This window comes from Sorghum bicolor, chromosome 5 (assembly GCF_000003195.3).
Source record: "Sorghum bicolor cultivar BTx623 chromosome 5, Sorghum_bicolor_NCBIv3, whole genome shotgun sequence".
In the NCBI taxonomy this organism is placed as follows: domain Eukaryota; kingdom Viridiplantae; phylum Streptophyta; class Magnoliopsida; order Poales; family Poaceae; genus Sorghum; species Sorghum bicolor.
The window spans coordinates 68,438,826-68,455,904 of record NC_012874.2 but is presented as its reverse complement, the minus strand read 5'-3'; the positions used below and the strand labels follow the sequence as shown (position 1 = coordinate 68,455,904).

The 17,079-nt window shown below is 42.7% G+C and overlaps 3 protein-coding genes across 3 annotated transcripts; all 3 read left to right on the top strand.

Moving 5' to 3' along the window:
- Window positions 5,724-6,125, top strand: LOC8079168 (probable CCR4-associated factor 1 homolog 9). Its single transcript, XM_021462166.1, has one exon. It carries the CDS (start codon window positions 5,724-5,726, stop codon window positions 6,123-6,125), a length of 402 nt encoding a protein of 133 aa, XP_021317841.1.
- On the top strand, window positions 6,165-8,288 carry LOC110436014 (probable CCR4-associated factor 1 homolog 11). The gene is made up of 2 exons (XM_021462165.1): window positions 6,165-6,573; window positions 8,092-8,288. The coding sequence occupies exons 1-2, from the start codon at window positions 6,165-6,167 to the stop codon at window positions 8,286-8,288; spliced, it is 606 nt and encodes a 201-aa protein (XP_021317840.1).
- On the top strand, window positions 14,058-14,879 carry LOC110436013 (putative CCR4-associated factor 1 homolog 4). The gene is made up of 2 exons (XM_021462164.1): window positions 14,058-14,279; window positions 14,436-14,879. The coding sequence occupies exons 1-2, from the start codon at window positions 14,058-14,060 to the stop codon at window positions 14,877-14,879; spliced, it is 666 nt and encodes a 221-aa protein (XP_021317839.1).

Sequence of the window (17,079 nt, the reverse complement as noted above, 5' to 3'; positions counted from 1 at the left end):
ATGATGTCGATCCATATGTGTGAATTTGAAATCCTGGCGCATATGTAATTTGGCACCCGAATGCTCTTTTGGATGTGACACTATGGGTTTCGGCAAAATGGGAAACGAGTGGGAGAAGTGGAGATTGGGCCGGATGATGGGCACCTGCTGCTTGGGCTGGATGGGTAGATAGGGCGGTTTGGGGATGGGAAAATTTGTGTTATTAGTTAAACATTAGAACTTATTAATTTATTAGAATATAATTCTCTTTGTTTGAACAAGTGACCGTAATATATTATTCTCTACAAAATGCTATTGAAATTCTATACAAATTGCTGCTGAAATTATATATAAATTGCTATTGAAACTATGTAATGTGTTGTCTTCTGAAAATTCGGGTAAATCGGAAATACCCGAACCCAAACCCGAATTATTGGGTACTCAAAATTGCGGGTAGTGTTTTTTTCGAGACTAATATCGGGTAACAATTTTCATTACCCGAATTTTAAATTACCCGAATTACCCGATCCAAAAAAAATCAGGTAACCCAAACGCCCAGGCTTACCAAGAATTTTGGAGAATTAAAGCATCCCAATTTTGACCAAATTTATATGATAAGATAATAATATTTATAATACCAACTAAGTACCATTAGGTTCTTTATTAATTATATTTTCATAGTATATCTATTTGATGACATAAGTCTTTACAATTCTTTCTATAGTTTTGGTCGAACTTGAGATACTTTGACTCTCTAAATTCTTAGAATGATTTATAATTTGGGATAGAGGAAGTACAAAACATAACTAGATAATACTATGAAGTACCTCAGAGAAACTGACGTGGATCTCAAACATCTTGTTGTTAAGGGTTTATCGCCTACCACCGAAAGAATAACACATTTGATCCTAAATATATAAAAAAATGCGAGTATTTGTGTCAAGTTGATGAATTGAGCTAGACGGTCACTAATTGTGTTCAGTTTTGACAAATTGGATTTTTTAGTTGCCCCCCTTATGTATAATTTCTGACTCCGCCATTGCTCATCGATCATCGTCTTCCTCGCCTGTGCCCATGCTGCTGCCATGGTCGCCCGTTGCCTTGCCTGCGTGCCTTAGTGCCCACGCCTCCTCCTCACCGGAGTGCCTTGCCAGTCTGTCGCCTCGTCGCCGGTGTCCGCCGGCGGCCGCTAAGGGTTTCGGCAAAATGGGAAACGAGTGGGAGAAGTGAAGATTGGGCCGGATGATGGGCACCTGCCGCTTGGGCTGGATGGATAGATGGGGCAGTTTGGGGGATGGGAAAATTTGGGCCTCCAGCCATTGGGGCTTGTTGGGTCGTTGGTTAAGGAGGGAGTATTTTAGGCTGAATTTCTGAGTATACCCTGACATTTTGGCCTCTTTTCTTTTCTTTTTTGTTAGTGCACATACAAACACTATGTATATCATTTTTTCGTTAAAAATAATGGGTAATCAACTTATAATATACCAATGAATTGAATTAGTTCTTGTCGGATCTGTCTCTTATGGGCCTTTTTCTGAATTGCATCATGTGTAGCGCGCCGCTAACAACCTTCTCCCTCAGATTCCAATCGCTGACAAAATGATTGATGCAGCTTGGTGCCATCTTTTATCATTTTGTGCTCTGCTAGCTGCTTCTCCACGACCACTCCTGCTACGCACTAAGTGGTTGCGCGGCTTCATGCCTTCATGGCTCAGGAACAGCAACACTGTCAGGGCTCGATGATGCCCTCCCAATGCGCGTGGCGATGCCATCTTCCTCCAGGTAAGTCGTCTACGCAACACCATTACAGATAATCAGAGTTCATGAAACTGGACTGCCGGCCCATCCTGGCATCTTCTCTGCTGCTCAGGTCCCCAGAGAGGTGGCCGTACCGTACGTGGTGCCATGGTGGTCATCTGCGGCCAGGTGTATGTAAGGCTTAAACTATATATGGCAAAAATTGTTTGCCATCCCGTCGTATGTGCCGGAGGGGAGTCCGCCTGAGTCCACGCCCAACGCCGACGTCGGAGTGGACGCTGTATACTGAATGCATGAAAGACATGTGAAGCTTAATCTCCATGCGATTTGAGCCTGGAGATAATAAACGCAGGATGCACATAAGACATATGGAATTGGAATGGAGCTAAACTACAGCTGCGAGCTACAATCATGTATGTCAAATGGAATTGGAATGGATGAGACGGAAAGGAGGAGTACGGGGTGCACTGCTGATCCCTCCTTAGCTGCCTATAGTTTCACCAGCGCATCTACCTGATCTGTAAATACGTACAGGTGGAATGGAATGGTTCGGCTGCTGATAGCACAGGGGACTTATATGGTGGTGGGGTGGGACCTCAGGATGATGTGGCTTCAAAAATCGGCTAGTATAGGATTCTCCTACTTATTAGGTATATAGATGCATGATTTTGGTATATCATTGGCCTAATCTTATTTTGAAAAATAAAGGAAGCCACATCATGATATGAGATATATATAGAAGCATTGTATTCACGGATGAAAATGATACGGATATTTTCCAACCGTATTCGAGAACGAATTCGTTTAGAGGTGTTCAGATCTGTCCGTATCTGAGTCCGAATATTCAACATCCGATACCGTATCCGTATCTGAATACTTAAATCTTATATTTATGATGTCGACATCGAATAATATCTTATCCGACATAGTTGACACAATCCGTATCCGACTAGAAATATGAAAACAAATGTAATATCTTCAAACATGCAGATTAGGTTAACACTAATAATACTAGATTTTTTAACATCCGAAGCTCAGATATAGTAGTGTCTACAGCTATCTAATATCCACGTCAGTCTACATGATTCAAAGGCCTCCTGAGAGATCCATCGCTGCAACATCATAACTATCTCTAACCTTAAAATGATTATTCAATTGGTTAGCAGTAATTTTAGAGTTGCGGGTTTTAGGAGTGAATGTCACCTATAGCTCACGCAGAGAGTATTCTCTGACTAGCTTTGAGAATATTGAAGAGCCAAAATTTTACAACAAATATTATAGCATAAACATTTGTTAAGGACATTCTGAATAGTAGTGATAAATTTATATAAACAAATTCACAAAAGTCAACTACATAGGGAAATAAAGTCAATAATACAAAGAGAATTCTTATCTTGACTTCCTAACAAATATGTATATTATTTTTTAACAAATATATGTAGTAGCATATTATTTTTTAAAGAATAGCAACCTTTATTGAATAATTTTATTATTGATATATGTAAGTACTCCCTCTGTCTGTTGCCACGGTTTGCATGCTGATAAGTTTGGCTAGATTTATAGAACATATTAGCAACATTTGTATCTCTAAATAAATTTATTATGAAAATAGATTCAATGATCTATCTAATGATATTAATTATGTACAACAAGTATTATAGCATAAACATTTATATTAAAAATTATATAAACAAACTAACAAAAGTCAACTGCACAGAGAAATTAAAGAAATAATAGAAAGAGAATTCTTATCTTGACTTTCTAACAAATGTATATAGTAGTATATTATTTTTTAACAAATATACATAGTAGCATATTATTTTCTTAAAAAAAGCAACCTTACTGAATAACAATAATTATTGATATATGTAAGCAAATAACAAGTCATTATAGATTATAAATATTTTTCAAACAAATTATTATCAAATATTTTTTAAGAAATAATTGTGTCGTGTTCTAAAAATACTTGAAATAATGATAGTGTACCACTCTCCAGTTTCTACACCAACTAGTAGTGAAGTTCTTTTTGCTGGTAGTTTCTAATTTGGCGTGGCTGTGAAAGCCGGCCTTAGGCCCTCCAATCCACCGCCAGTTCTTTATTTTACAGATAGAACAGCTATTTTGTGTTAGCAAGTAGTATATGCGTTGTGGTAGTAATAATCTATGGGATTCTTGCATTAATATGCTTAGTGGGTAGCTATAGTAGTACATTTCTTAAAATGAATACATTTCTTAAAATGAATCCCTGATGAAATCTCATGTCAGTAGCTTGGAGTCTGGAAGACTAGAAGATTTAACTAATTTGTGTAATGTTAATTCATTCTTATTGGGTGATTTATATATGTGCCGATGCATGCGATGTCATCATGCATTTTTCTGCTCTTTAATATTCACTCATCTTAATTTTCAGTGTATTGCATATTCTCACACTTAATGTCAGCACTGAACAATGCTTCTTACGGTGCCACACTCGAAGACCAATTTATTTTCTTCATGCCTTTCATATTTCTAGGATTTGTGCAAACCTTGGAGGCTTGGACTATATCATGCTTAGAATATATATATATATATATATATATATATATATATATATATATATATATATATATATAAAATCTCTGTTAACAAAAGATGGATGAGAGCAATCGATGCATACCTCTGCATGGAATTGCAAGTTTTGCGTGAGGGAGATTATCAAATTGAATGGAATCCGTGGTTAGCTTTAGTTTTCTATTCTTGTGTTTGTTCATGATAATAAATATTGCAAATATGGGGACCTAAGAAAAAATAAGCCACAAAATTTTGCAAGCATTGTGCAAAATAGGTATACTTTTCTATGTTTCCCTTTTTTCTAGGGCAATGATCTTGTTTCCTGTACCGTAGGGTAGCATTGTCTAGGATTGATGAACCAACATGACATTGATGTAGCGTACCATTGTTGAACCAGTAGAGAATTGCTTGGTGATATCAGATTGATGTGCTTCTGAAATAACTTCTTTCCATTCCCAAAAAAAAAGTCTTTCCTACAACGATCAGGTTTTGTTGACTATATGGTTCATTTAATGGACTTGCAGTTTAGAAAACAGGTAGCAAAATGTTTGTAAATAGTTGGAGAAGTGATTTTTTTTACAGAGAGTGCAGTAAATATTCTCTCTCTCTCTGCCAGATGTATGGCTTGGATGACCATGAAGACTTCACGCGCTATGTGGTTCGGTTGGCTGCCCCTGTGTCCCACATCTTCAACACGCCCTACTTGTCGTTGACCATGGGCATGAGGAGCATGGTCAACATGACAGACTACCAGTCGCTACACCAGGCTCGAGAGCACCAGGGAGCGTCAATAGAGACCAAAATTTCTGCCATATTTTTTGTCCGTCTCTCGACGCAGGTGCACTCATTGTGGTCCCCTCTGACCAGAGTGTGGCTTTGATGATTGTGATGAGCTCACCTGCTATGTAGTTCGGAGGGCTGCGGCTGTGTCCCACATCTTCAACGTGCCCTACCCTATTGTCGTTGACCATGGGCATGTGAGCATGGTCAACACGACAAACTACCTATCGCTACACCAGGCTCTAGAGCACCAGGGGAGCTAGTCAATAGAGATTTTCGCGCACTAGTGCATGTCTTCTAATATATTTAGCGTGTATAGTTGATGCTGATTTTTTAGTTATATCTTTATTTGAGCGTACCATTTGAGAAAAAAAAATGCTAGGAGATGACGGACTGACGGTGGCCACCTAGTTCGATCGTTGACCCGTTGAATACCTGTGGATAGTTGACAATAGGCCATCACAGTTAGACCTGGTGGCTATATAAGTCAGCGCACAAGGGCAGGTGGCTCCTCCACCGGTTCTTTTCTCATCGCACGCCGCAGCAGCAGCCACAACCAACTGCCCACACCTTTCCTATCCATCCGCAGCAGCAGGCAGCCCTAGCGCTCGGTGGTTGCGCGCGACCGACCGACGATCCTCGCAATCAACGCCGCCATGTTCCCGGCTCCGCCTCCTGTGCCCATGATCCCGGCCCCGATGATGGTGGGTCGCCTCCAGTTTGTGTCCGTGGGCAAGGAGAACATAGCCACGGAGCTGGAAAGAATTAGAGAGCTCCTCCCAAGGTACCGCTATGTTGCCATTGATACCGAATACCCTGGCACAATCCATGGCACGCCGGCAGGGGCCGCACTCACCCCGGCGGCACGCTACTATGCGCTTGTCAAGGCAAATGTCGATGAGATCCCCATCCTACAGCTCGGGCTGACCCTCTGCGATGAGGAAGGCAACCTCCCCATCGTCATGGACAGCGATGGTGGGCCCCTACAGCTTGCCTGGGAGTTTCACTTCTCAGACTTTGACATTGCCCGCCACCCCCACTCTATGGAGTCCGTCTAATTCCTCCAGACCCAAGGCTTTAACTTTGCCCGCGCGCTCATGCATGGCGTCCCCTCCACGGACTTCGCGGCCAGGCTCGCTGAAGTGTTGGCGAAAGTGCCGCAGCCGCTGATGTGGGTGGCATTCGGTGGCGCCTTCGACTTCGCCCACATGGTGAAGATGCTGTCCGGTGGGCAGCCGCTGCCAGAGACCCGTGGAGAGTTCCTGGCCCGGGCAAGGGATCTCCTCCATGGCATGGTGTTCGACGCCAAGTACATGGCAGAACACTGTGGCCGTGCAGAGCTATGCGCAGGCGGTCTCAGGACCGTGGCTTCCATCCTCGGCGTGCCGCAGCTCATCCCGGTGCCGCCAAGCCTTGCGGGTCCCAAAAGCCACACTGCATGCTGCATCTTCAACGTGATGAGGCTGGTCATCCACGGTGGTACCAGCTATGACGGCCTCATCGATGGTATCTACTGAGGAGGATTGCATGCCAATGTACTGGGTCGTGTGAAATAATGACTACTCCTACTAGGTTGTCTGTAGGAGTAAGACTGTGTCGTTATGTTATACATCGTCTACCTGGTTAAACTTGCACCTTGATCGTTATAATGCTACTGCTTTGAAAGTTGCACTTGTGTCCAATGAAATGACTGGTTAAATTTGTTTTGGCATGCATGTAACCAGGTTTTTCGGTTCATAACGTATGTTCCAGTCGGCTTGCTTTGACCATTCTCGCTATTTGTTGTCGCTGCCTTCTCAACGGCAATATCAAATCGCCATCTTCATCTTGGAAACAATAAAATAAATAAAAAAAATGCATGCAGCGTTTCTACAAGATGGCAGAGAGGCTGAGGGAGTCTTCTAGGAGTCCATGAGAGACTAGCGACTTCGGAGGCACTAGCGCGAAGCATACATAAGGGACTACTCCCCCCAGACACCCCCAACATGACGTACATGATCATAAGAGAAAATTACTTAGATTTCTCCAATAGGTCAATTGGCAAAAGAGAAATTCCATAAACTCTCAAGAATGTCCTAATGATCAAAAGACAAGCCTTACTAAAGGGAGCACATAATCATGTGCATATACTCATAATAAAGAAATAACATTATATTAACAGTGTACCCTTTCTTATAAGGGTACAAGGAAACAGACAAAGAATTGATGACTGAATTCATAACATAAACAATAACAAGGATTCATAATGATAATATAAATACCTTAAATTGCGCATATAATCTACCATGATGCCAATCCTGCACTGATTAGATTAGCAACATGTTAAAAGACAGAATTTAATGAATTATGATTAGCATCACCATGACAAAGAAAAGTTAGACCCTCCCACTAATGCCATCTTTAGAAGGCTTAGAAGAGGGTATTAGCTCCACTAATGTAGATTGCTAATTGACATATGAAATAATTATGACAAAAAAGCAATAACATATTTCTTAAGGAAAAGCAATTATACTTAGAGCGAGCATACAGATATAATCAATGTTGACCAGAAGATTCCCGTGTGCCACATCTAAGAATCCCATAAGGACACTAAATCCCTATGCAAGACTTCTCATTAGTTCCATCTCAATTAGACACAACTTAATCACTTGGGAGACATAAGCACAATAGGTGAAGCAATAGACATTAGAGACACATGCTGAACATGATTAGGTTTGGCCAGAAAATATTGAGGCATCCCATAATTAATGGTAAACAACATTATGTCTCTAACAAAGACTTCTCTTTGGTTCCATCCTAAGTTGAGATGACTAAATTACTTAGGAAGCACATAAGGATGATACATGGTTAGGTTCAATGCAACTTAGCTAAGGTGCCATCAACCCAAGAACAACAATATATCTCTAACCAAAATTTCCATTTTGACTAGAGGTTACAAAATCAAAACGTAATCTTAATGCTAGAGACATGCATGGTGACATAATTATTTCATTTAACTTGAGTATCAGTACCACATGATGGCAGGTCGCCACATGTTCGCAGGAGCAACTGACCGCCGGAACAGCCACAGCACGCCGGCAGGGCCACTAAATCGGCCTGGCGCCATCCACGCCAAGCCTCTACGCAGCCGCCAGCAGCACCTGTTCCTTCGCGACCCCATCGCGAGCGTGCTCTTGGCCGCTGCCGCCGCGAGTCACTTCTCACAACCCGCCGCCAGATGAATTCCCGTGCCCTCAGCCCTCACCATGCATCCATACCGCACTGCCTGACGGATGCCGGCCAGCCGCCTGCGCATCCGCCAGCCGCCCGCGTGCGGATTGCACGTCCGGGGCGTCATCTGCCACCAGGTGCGGCTCCTCCTTCAGATCCGCTCCCCCACCTCTCATCTTTTGCAGCGTCTCATCTTTTCCCTTCCCTTTCCATTTTTTTTATATGATTCGATGATTTGATTGCAGACAACATCTCCGCCCCCTTCACCATATGGGGCCTTGAGCCGGATCCACTTGCTTGTTTTTGGTTGAGGAGGATCCCTGGGCGTTGACATCGGCAAGCAAGGGAAGGTCAGGACACAAGGGAGGAAGGTCAGGGAATACATGAAGGCAGCTCCACTTGTTATGTCGAGAGGTACACAAAGGCAGCTTCACTTTGTTATCTTATCATTATTGAACGCATTACAGCAGCCATTCTGTAATTAGATTTCCAATTTCTAGGGAAGGATATAAATTGCTTTCCTATTTGCACCAGATGATTGATAACAATAACTGGAATATGATGAGCACAGCATGTATCTGATGAGCTTGACGCGCATAGGCAACAGGGATGATGTCGTATACCTGGGGCACTATCACACCTCAACTTTGATATTATGGTTAGTGACTTATTGTGTAAATTACACCTCAACTTTATGCTTAGTGACATTTGTGAGACTGAATGCTGCTAGCTGTTTGGTTATTCAACTCTACATCATTTAAGCTATTTTCACCAATATCAACTTGTTGTATTCATGATGGATATGTAAACCTTCATTTTTTCAGGTGGGAGGTAATAGATAGATGTAGTCTGATGGATGCAGCTAGCAAGCGGTTGGATTGAAGTGCTCATGGTGATTGCATTGATTAGCTAGAGATAAAAACTCTTGTAAGGACTTTCTAGTGATGAATCATTTTGTAAAGAGTGCCAACAAACCATATGAGATGTAAGACATGATTATGGTTATAATTAATTGTGAGCTATATGTTCACTTATGTTTCTCATGAGTGTGTATTGTCTAATATGGTTAAGATTGATTGTCTCGTTAATATTGATTGTATGATTAGTTAATGTATGAGTAGATGATATTATGTGGTTATTTTCTGTATGGGTAGCGTTAGATAGTTGGTTGTTATAAATATATAGTCCGATCATTGAAAAGCGTCAAACCATGTGTCGGGATATGTACACAATATTGACTAATAGTTGGTTGGTATACGTGGGTCGGTCGGTATAAGTTTATAGCGACGCCACTATCAGTGATAGACCGGGTCGGTCGGTATAGTTCTATACCTACTGATCGTAGGTCACTGTGTCGATTTGTACCGACCGACATATGACGCTATAGATAGGCTATATTTGGAAATAAAAGCTAGGAGATGGCATACTGACGGTGGCCAGCTAGTTCGGTCGTTGACGTGTTGGAAACCCATGGATAGTAGAAACTAGGTTATTTAGTACCTCGTGCGGGATTGACAGAGGTGACATTGGAAACCTATGGACCCCAAGGTCATGTCCGAGTCAAAGAGCGGATAGTTCACACGTGTCCATGGTTGTGGGACTTGTTGCTTATATAAGTTAGCACACAAGGGCAGGTGGCTCCTCTACCAGCTCTTTCACCGTCGCAGGTTGCAACAGCAGCAACAAGCAACCGCCAACGCCTCTCCTGTACATCCACAGCCACAGGCAGCCCTAGCGCTTCCGTGGATGGTGCGGCCGACCAACGATCTCTACAACCGAAGCCGCAATGTTTCTAGCCCCGCTAGTGGCGCCTGTGATCCCGACCGCAGCAATGATGGCCAACCTCCCGTTTGTGTTCGTGCGCAATGAGAACTTCACTTTGTGGAACTAGAAAGAATTGAAAACCTGGTCCAGAGGTACCGCTACATCGTCATAGACACCAATACCTTGACATAGTCCATAACGTGTCGACGGGGGCCAGACTACCCCCAAAGGCACGGTGCTATGCGCTTGTCAAGGCAAACATCTGTCACACTCTGTTTTAAAGAACAAAACCAGGCGAGCCATATGTGTGCCCAGGAAGTCCAAACATACAACAACAGAAGCAACAATATCAGAAACAATGCTATATAATGGAAATATACTTCTAATTAACACTAACATCAGAGTATCATGGAATGAGAATTAATCTTTAGGCTCAATCTTCATAGAGATGGCTGACTGGGGGCTGCGTCTGGCAAGCACTTCTATCAGTTTTCTAAAAATATCCTTCGTAACTCTATCACTCTTCTGATTAACTCTTTCTAGTAGAATGGAGTAGTAGAAAATAGCAAGAGTGAGCACATATCGTACTCAACAAGTATAACCAGGGGTTCATGAGGCTCAATTAGGGTTTGACTGCATTTAGCTTTTATATGTATATAACATGTTCATCATTGGATAGCAAATGTCAAGGTAGCATATTTAATCCCATAACCACATAATCAATGTATACAAGAATTAAGAATAACACATATAAACAATATAATAAATCATCATTTATCATCATTAATCATGTTTAACAGTGACCATCTATTCTGTTAGTTTTCCGGACCGCCCGTATCCATGGGCACAGCTAGTATACCAGATTTAACACTCTGCAGAGGTTGTACATCTTTACCCATGAGTCATGATTTACCCTTTCGCCCGAGGTAGCTAATCTCTTAACCCCCTTCCAAGGGAGGTCGGCAGGGTTCGCTATAAAGCCTTTCAAAGGTTTGTCTAACATGTTAGGGCCATTAGATTCACTCAGCAGGCAGATATAGAGCCCTCTTCCATGGCACATAACACACAACCTATACACAGGGACAGAGGCTGCACTATACCCAACGTGTCTAGCCATTCTTACACCATTTAAGGTAATCGCTAACAAGCTAGAAAAGATCCTCATACTGAGCTAAAGCCAAAGCCATATAGCCCTCATGGTTATAGAGTTACAGATAAATCTTTATCTACTCACAACACAAAGTCAAGCAATAAACAAGCATCAAGCCCATGAAGTTAATTTGGAACAATTTATAATTTCCTATAACTAAATTTGCACTAACCCAACTAAATATGGCAAATCTTATACAAATATTAAATTCATTTATATTTATTTAGTGTTTTCTATGCACAACTCAAATTTGAAAATTTTGGGGTGTGACAACATCGACGAGATCCCCGCCCTACAACTCAAGCTAACCCTCTGTGATGAGGAAGTCAACCTGCCCGTCGTCTCGAACGTGACAATGCCCTGGCACCCTGCAGCTCGCATTGGAATTCCACTTCTCGGACTTTCACATCGCCCACAACCCCCACTCCTCGGAGTCCATCCACTTCCTCAAGGCCTAGGGCTTCAACTTCGCCCGCGTGCGTTCATTGAAGGAGAATTCTACCTTCCTTTTATTGCATTTATGTCTTCACCATGCAAGCATATTCATTCAATGTTTTTCCTTGGGAATACAAAGAACTCATAATTCTTCATGTAATTTGTTTTTGAGTGTGGGGGTATAAGTAGAGGCCATGGTAGGATTTGGCCAATCTCAAGGACCACCTTGCACACACACACACACACACACACACACACACACACACACACACACAATTTCACACAATATAGTGACTCACAGACACACACACACACAAACCAAGGAAATGTAAATTTACTGCACTCCACGATCACTGGATGAACTGCAAGCGCAGATGGTAGATTACTGTCTATTTTGTTTGCAACGAGATCTGTGCAATTCAGCTAATATAATATAATCCATATATACTCTATTTTATCGAATAATCTATTTATTCTATAGAAGAAACTGAAAGTAAACACATATTGACATATTGTTTTCTTTGACTACCGGGAATACCAGAGACGGCAGCCCAAAATTCTGCAGCGACATCTACTGGCCAGGTTCAAAAGGTGCCAGGTTTTGCCAAGTTTCAGGGTAAAAATTTTATGTACTTTATACAAATTTATTCAGTCATCTTGGAACACAACACTAAAAGCTATACTACTTCATTGCTTCCACAATCTTTACCCTTTTGCATCCGGATGATTGTTTACCCTGGGCATGCAAGTGCTGATGATTGTGGCCATAGCAATTGTGAGAATGCGGTTAAAATCAGCAACGGCATGGAAGGAAAGTTGGTGAAACAAAACAGGAGTTTTCCCGGAGAACTGGATATGCTGTTATATCGCATCAATAATGCTAACCCAGATGAAACACTTGATGGCATTGGTATGTTATCTGTACGTATATACAGTCTTATGCTAGATCCATTTTTGTTCCCTTTTTATACATTCTAGCATACTAATAGAAAGTTTGGAATCACAAATAACTTTATCCACATGGTTTATCCACACATGCAAAATTATTAATCTATTCTTGTGTTCGTTCATGATAATAAATATTGCAAATATGGGAACCGAAGAAAAAATAAGCCACAAAATTTTGCAAGCGTTGTGCAAAATAGGTATACTTTTCTATGTTTCCCTTTTTTTCTAGCTAGGGCAATGATCTTGTTTCCTGTACCTTATGGTAGCATTGTCTAAGGATTGATGAATCAACATGACATTGATGTAGCTTACCATTGTTGAACCAGTAGAGAATTGCTTGATGATATCAGATTGATGTGCTTCTGAAATAACTTGTTTCCATTCCCGAAAAAAACTTCTTTCCTACAACGATCAGGTTTTGTTGACTATATGGTTCATTTAATTGGAGCAGTGATTTTTTTTGCAGAGTGCAGTAAATATATTCTCTCTCTCTCTCTCTCTCTCTCTCTCTCTCTTTATGTACATATATATATATAATATTAAACAGCCAAAAAATTTGCCATATATATTTTTTGGTCCATATCTTGACGCGGGTGCACTCATTGTTGCCCCCTGGCCAGATGTGTGGCTTCGATGATCATGACGACTTCGCGCGCTATGTGGTTCAGATGGCTGCCGCTGTGTCCCACATCATCAACGCGCCCTACCTGTCATTGACCATGGGCATGAGGAGCATGGTTAACATGACAGACTACCTATCGCTACACCAGGCTCGAGAGCATGAGGGAGCGTCAATAGAGGCCAAAATTTCTGCCATATTTTTTGTTCGTCTCTCGACACAGGGGCACTCATTGCATGTGGCCCCCTCTGACCAGATGTGTGGCTTATCGCGATGATCTCACCCGCTATGTGGTTTGGATGGCTGCTGCTGTGTCCCACATCTTCAACACGCCCTAGCTGTTGTTGTTGACCATGGGCATGAGGAGCATGGTCAACACAATAGACTACCTATGGGTACACCAGGCTCGAGAGCACCAGGGAGCCTAGTCACTAGAGATTTTCACGCACTAGTGCATGTTTTCTAATAGATTGAGCGCATATAGTTGATGCTGGTTTTTTAGTTATATCTTTATTTGAGCGTACCATTTGGAAAAAAAGCTAGGAGAAGATGGACTGACGGTGGCCATCTAGTTCGATTGTTGATCCTTTGGAAACCCATGGATAGTTGACACTAGTCCATTGCAGTTGGACCTGGTGCCTATATAAATGAGTGAACAAGGGCAGGTGACTCCTCCACCAGTTCTTTTCTCATTGCAGGCAGTAGCAGCAGCCACAACCAATAACTGCCCACGCCTCTCCTGTCCATCCGCAGCAGTAGGGAGCCCTAGCGCTTCAGTGGTTGGCGTGGCCGACCGACGATCCTCGCAACCGACGCCGCCATGTTCCCGGCTCCACCTCCTGCGCCATGATCCTAGCCCGGGTGATGGTGGGTCGCCTCCAGTTTGTGTCCATGGGAAAGGAGAACATCACCACAGAGCTGCAAAGAATCAAAGAGCTCCTCCCTAGGTACCGCTATGTCGCCATCGATACCGAATACCCTAGCACCGTCCATGAGGTGCCGGTCGGGGGGGCAGGGCGGCTCACCCCGGTGGCATGCTACTATGCGCTTGTCAAGGCAAACATCGATGAGGTCCCCATTCTGCAGGTCGGACTCACCCTTTGCGATGAGGAAGGAAACCTTCCTGTCATCGTGGATGTCGATGGTGGGCCCCTACAACTTGCCTAGGAGTTCCACTTCTCAGACTTTGACATTGCCCACCACCCCTACTATACGGAGTCCGTCCATTTCCTCTAGACCTAGGGCTTCAACTTTGCCCACGCGCTCGTGCACAACGTCCCCTCCACGGACTTCATGGGCAAGCTTGCCGAAGTGTTGGCAAAGGTGCCGCAGCCGCTGATGTGGGTGGTGTTTGGCGGCGCCTTCGACTTTGCCCACATGGTGAAGATGCTATCCGTTGGGCAGCCACTACCCAAGACCCATGGAGAGTTCATGGCCCGAGCAAGGCATCTCCTCCATGGCCTGGCGTTTGACGCCAAGTACATGGGAAAACACTCTGGCCGTGCAGAACTATGCGCTGGCGGGCTCAGGACTATGGCTGCCATCCTCGGCATGCCGCAACTCATCCTGGTATCGCCAAGCCTTGCGGGTCCCAAAAGCCACACTGCATTTTGCATCTTCAATGTGATGAGGCTGGTCGTCCACGGTGGTGCCAGCTATGACGGCCTCATTGATGGCATATACTAAGGAGGATTGCATGCCACCATATTGGGTCGTATGAAATAATGACTACTCCTACCACTACTAGATCCAGGGTCTTTGCCAAGGGCCCGAAACGCTCGGCAAAGAGGGCATTGTCGTTGACAAAGGCTTTGCCGAACATAGCCCTCGGCAAAGGCCTTTCGACAATGCAGTTATCGGCAATGATATCTTTGCCGAGAGCCACAACCCTGGCTCTCGGCAAAGGCTTTGCCAAGAGCCGGACGGCTCTCAGCAAATGCCATCGCCATGACGTCCCCAATCACTATACCATCCCCCAAGTATTGTATAGTCTTTGTCGAGAGCTGCATGTCTGGCGCTTGGCAAAGCAGTTGCCAAGGGCCGGAGGGCTCTTGACAAAGTGCATCGCCGTGACGATCTCAAAAATCTTTGCCGAGAGGGGAGCATCGGAGCTCTTGGCAAAGAGTTTCCAATTTTTTTTAAAAAAATACACTTTGCCGAGTGATCCTCCATAGCTCTCGGCAAAGCTGGTGTTCTGGGTGTTCCAAAATTCCCAGGTTTGACGAGGGCATGGCCATAGCCCTCGGCATAGCAACAAGATTTTTTTTGTTTTTTTAATTTCTAGTCACACGATAAACAGATATATAGCAATGCATAACATATTAACCACATCCACATCACCATAACCACATCCACATCCACATCACATAATTCACATATGCCAACATAAACAAGTGTCCATGTATCACCAACATAAACAAGCGACAACGGAGGCGCCAAACTGCTCACGACGACGGTCCGGGCTGGGAAGAAGGCACCAATCTCAAGGACCCCCTTGCTGACACACACACACACAACACACACACAACACACACACACAACACACACACACACACACAATTTCACACAATATAGTGACTCACAGACACACACACAAAAACCAAGGAAATGTAAATTACTGCACTCCACGATCACTGGATGAACTGCAAGCGCAGATGGTAGATTACTGTCTATTTTGTTTGCAACGAGATCTGTGCAATTCAGCTAATATAATATAATCCATATATACTCTATTTTATCGAATAATCTATTTATTCTATGGAAGAAACTGAAAGTAAACACATATTGACATATTGTTTTCTTTGACTACCGGGAATACCAGAGACGGCAGCCCAAAATTCTGCAGCGACATCTACTGGCCAGGTTCAAAAGGTGCCAGGTTTTGCCAAGTTTCAGGGTAAAAATTTTATGTACTTTATACAAATTTATTCAGTCATCTTGGAACACAACACTAAAAGCTATACTACTTCATTGCTTCCACAATCTTTACCCTTTTGCATCCGGATGATTGTTTACCCTGGGCATGCAAGTGCTGATGATTGTGGCCATAGCAATTGTGAGAATGCGGTTAAAATCAGCAACGGCATGGAAGGAAAGTTGGTGAAACAAAACAGGAGTTTTCCCGGAGAACTGGATATGCTGTTATATCGCATCAATAATGCTAACCCAGATGAAACACTTGATGGCATTGGTATGTTATCTGTACGTATATACAGTCTTATAGATCCATTTTGTTCCCTTTTCGTACATTCTAGCATACTAATAGAAAGTGTGGAATCACAAATAACTTTATCCACATGCAAAATTATTAATCTATTCTTGTGTTTGTTCGTGATAATAACTATTGCAAATATGGGAACCGAAGAAAAAATAAGCCACAAAATTTTGCTAGCATTGTGCAAAATAGGTATACTTTTCTATGTTTCCCTTTTTTTCTAGCTAGGGCAATGATCTTGTTTCCTGTACCTTAGGGTAGCATTGTCTAAGGATTGATGAATCAACATGACATTGATGTAGCTTAGCATTGTTGAACCAGTAGAGAATTGCTAGCTTGTTGATATCAGATTGATGTGCTTCTGAAATAACTTGTTTCCATTCCTGAAAAAAACTTCTTTCCAACAACGATCAGGTTTTGTTGACTATATGGTTCATTTAATTGGAGCAGTGATTTTTTTTGCAGAGTGCAGTAAATATATTCTCTCTCTCTCTCTCTCTATATATATATATATATGTACATATATATATATATATAATATTTAACAGCCAAAAAATTTGCCATATATATTTTTTGGTCCATATCTTGACGCAGGTGCACTCATTGTTGCCCCCTGGCCAGATGTGTGGCTTTGATGATCATGATGACTCCGCGCGCTATGTGGTTCAGACG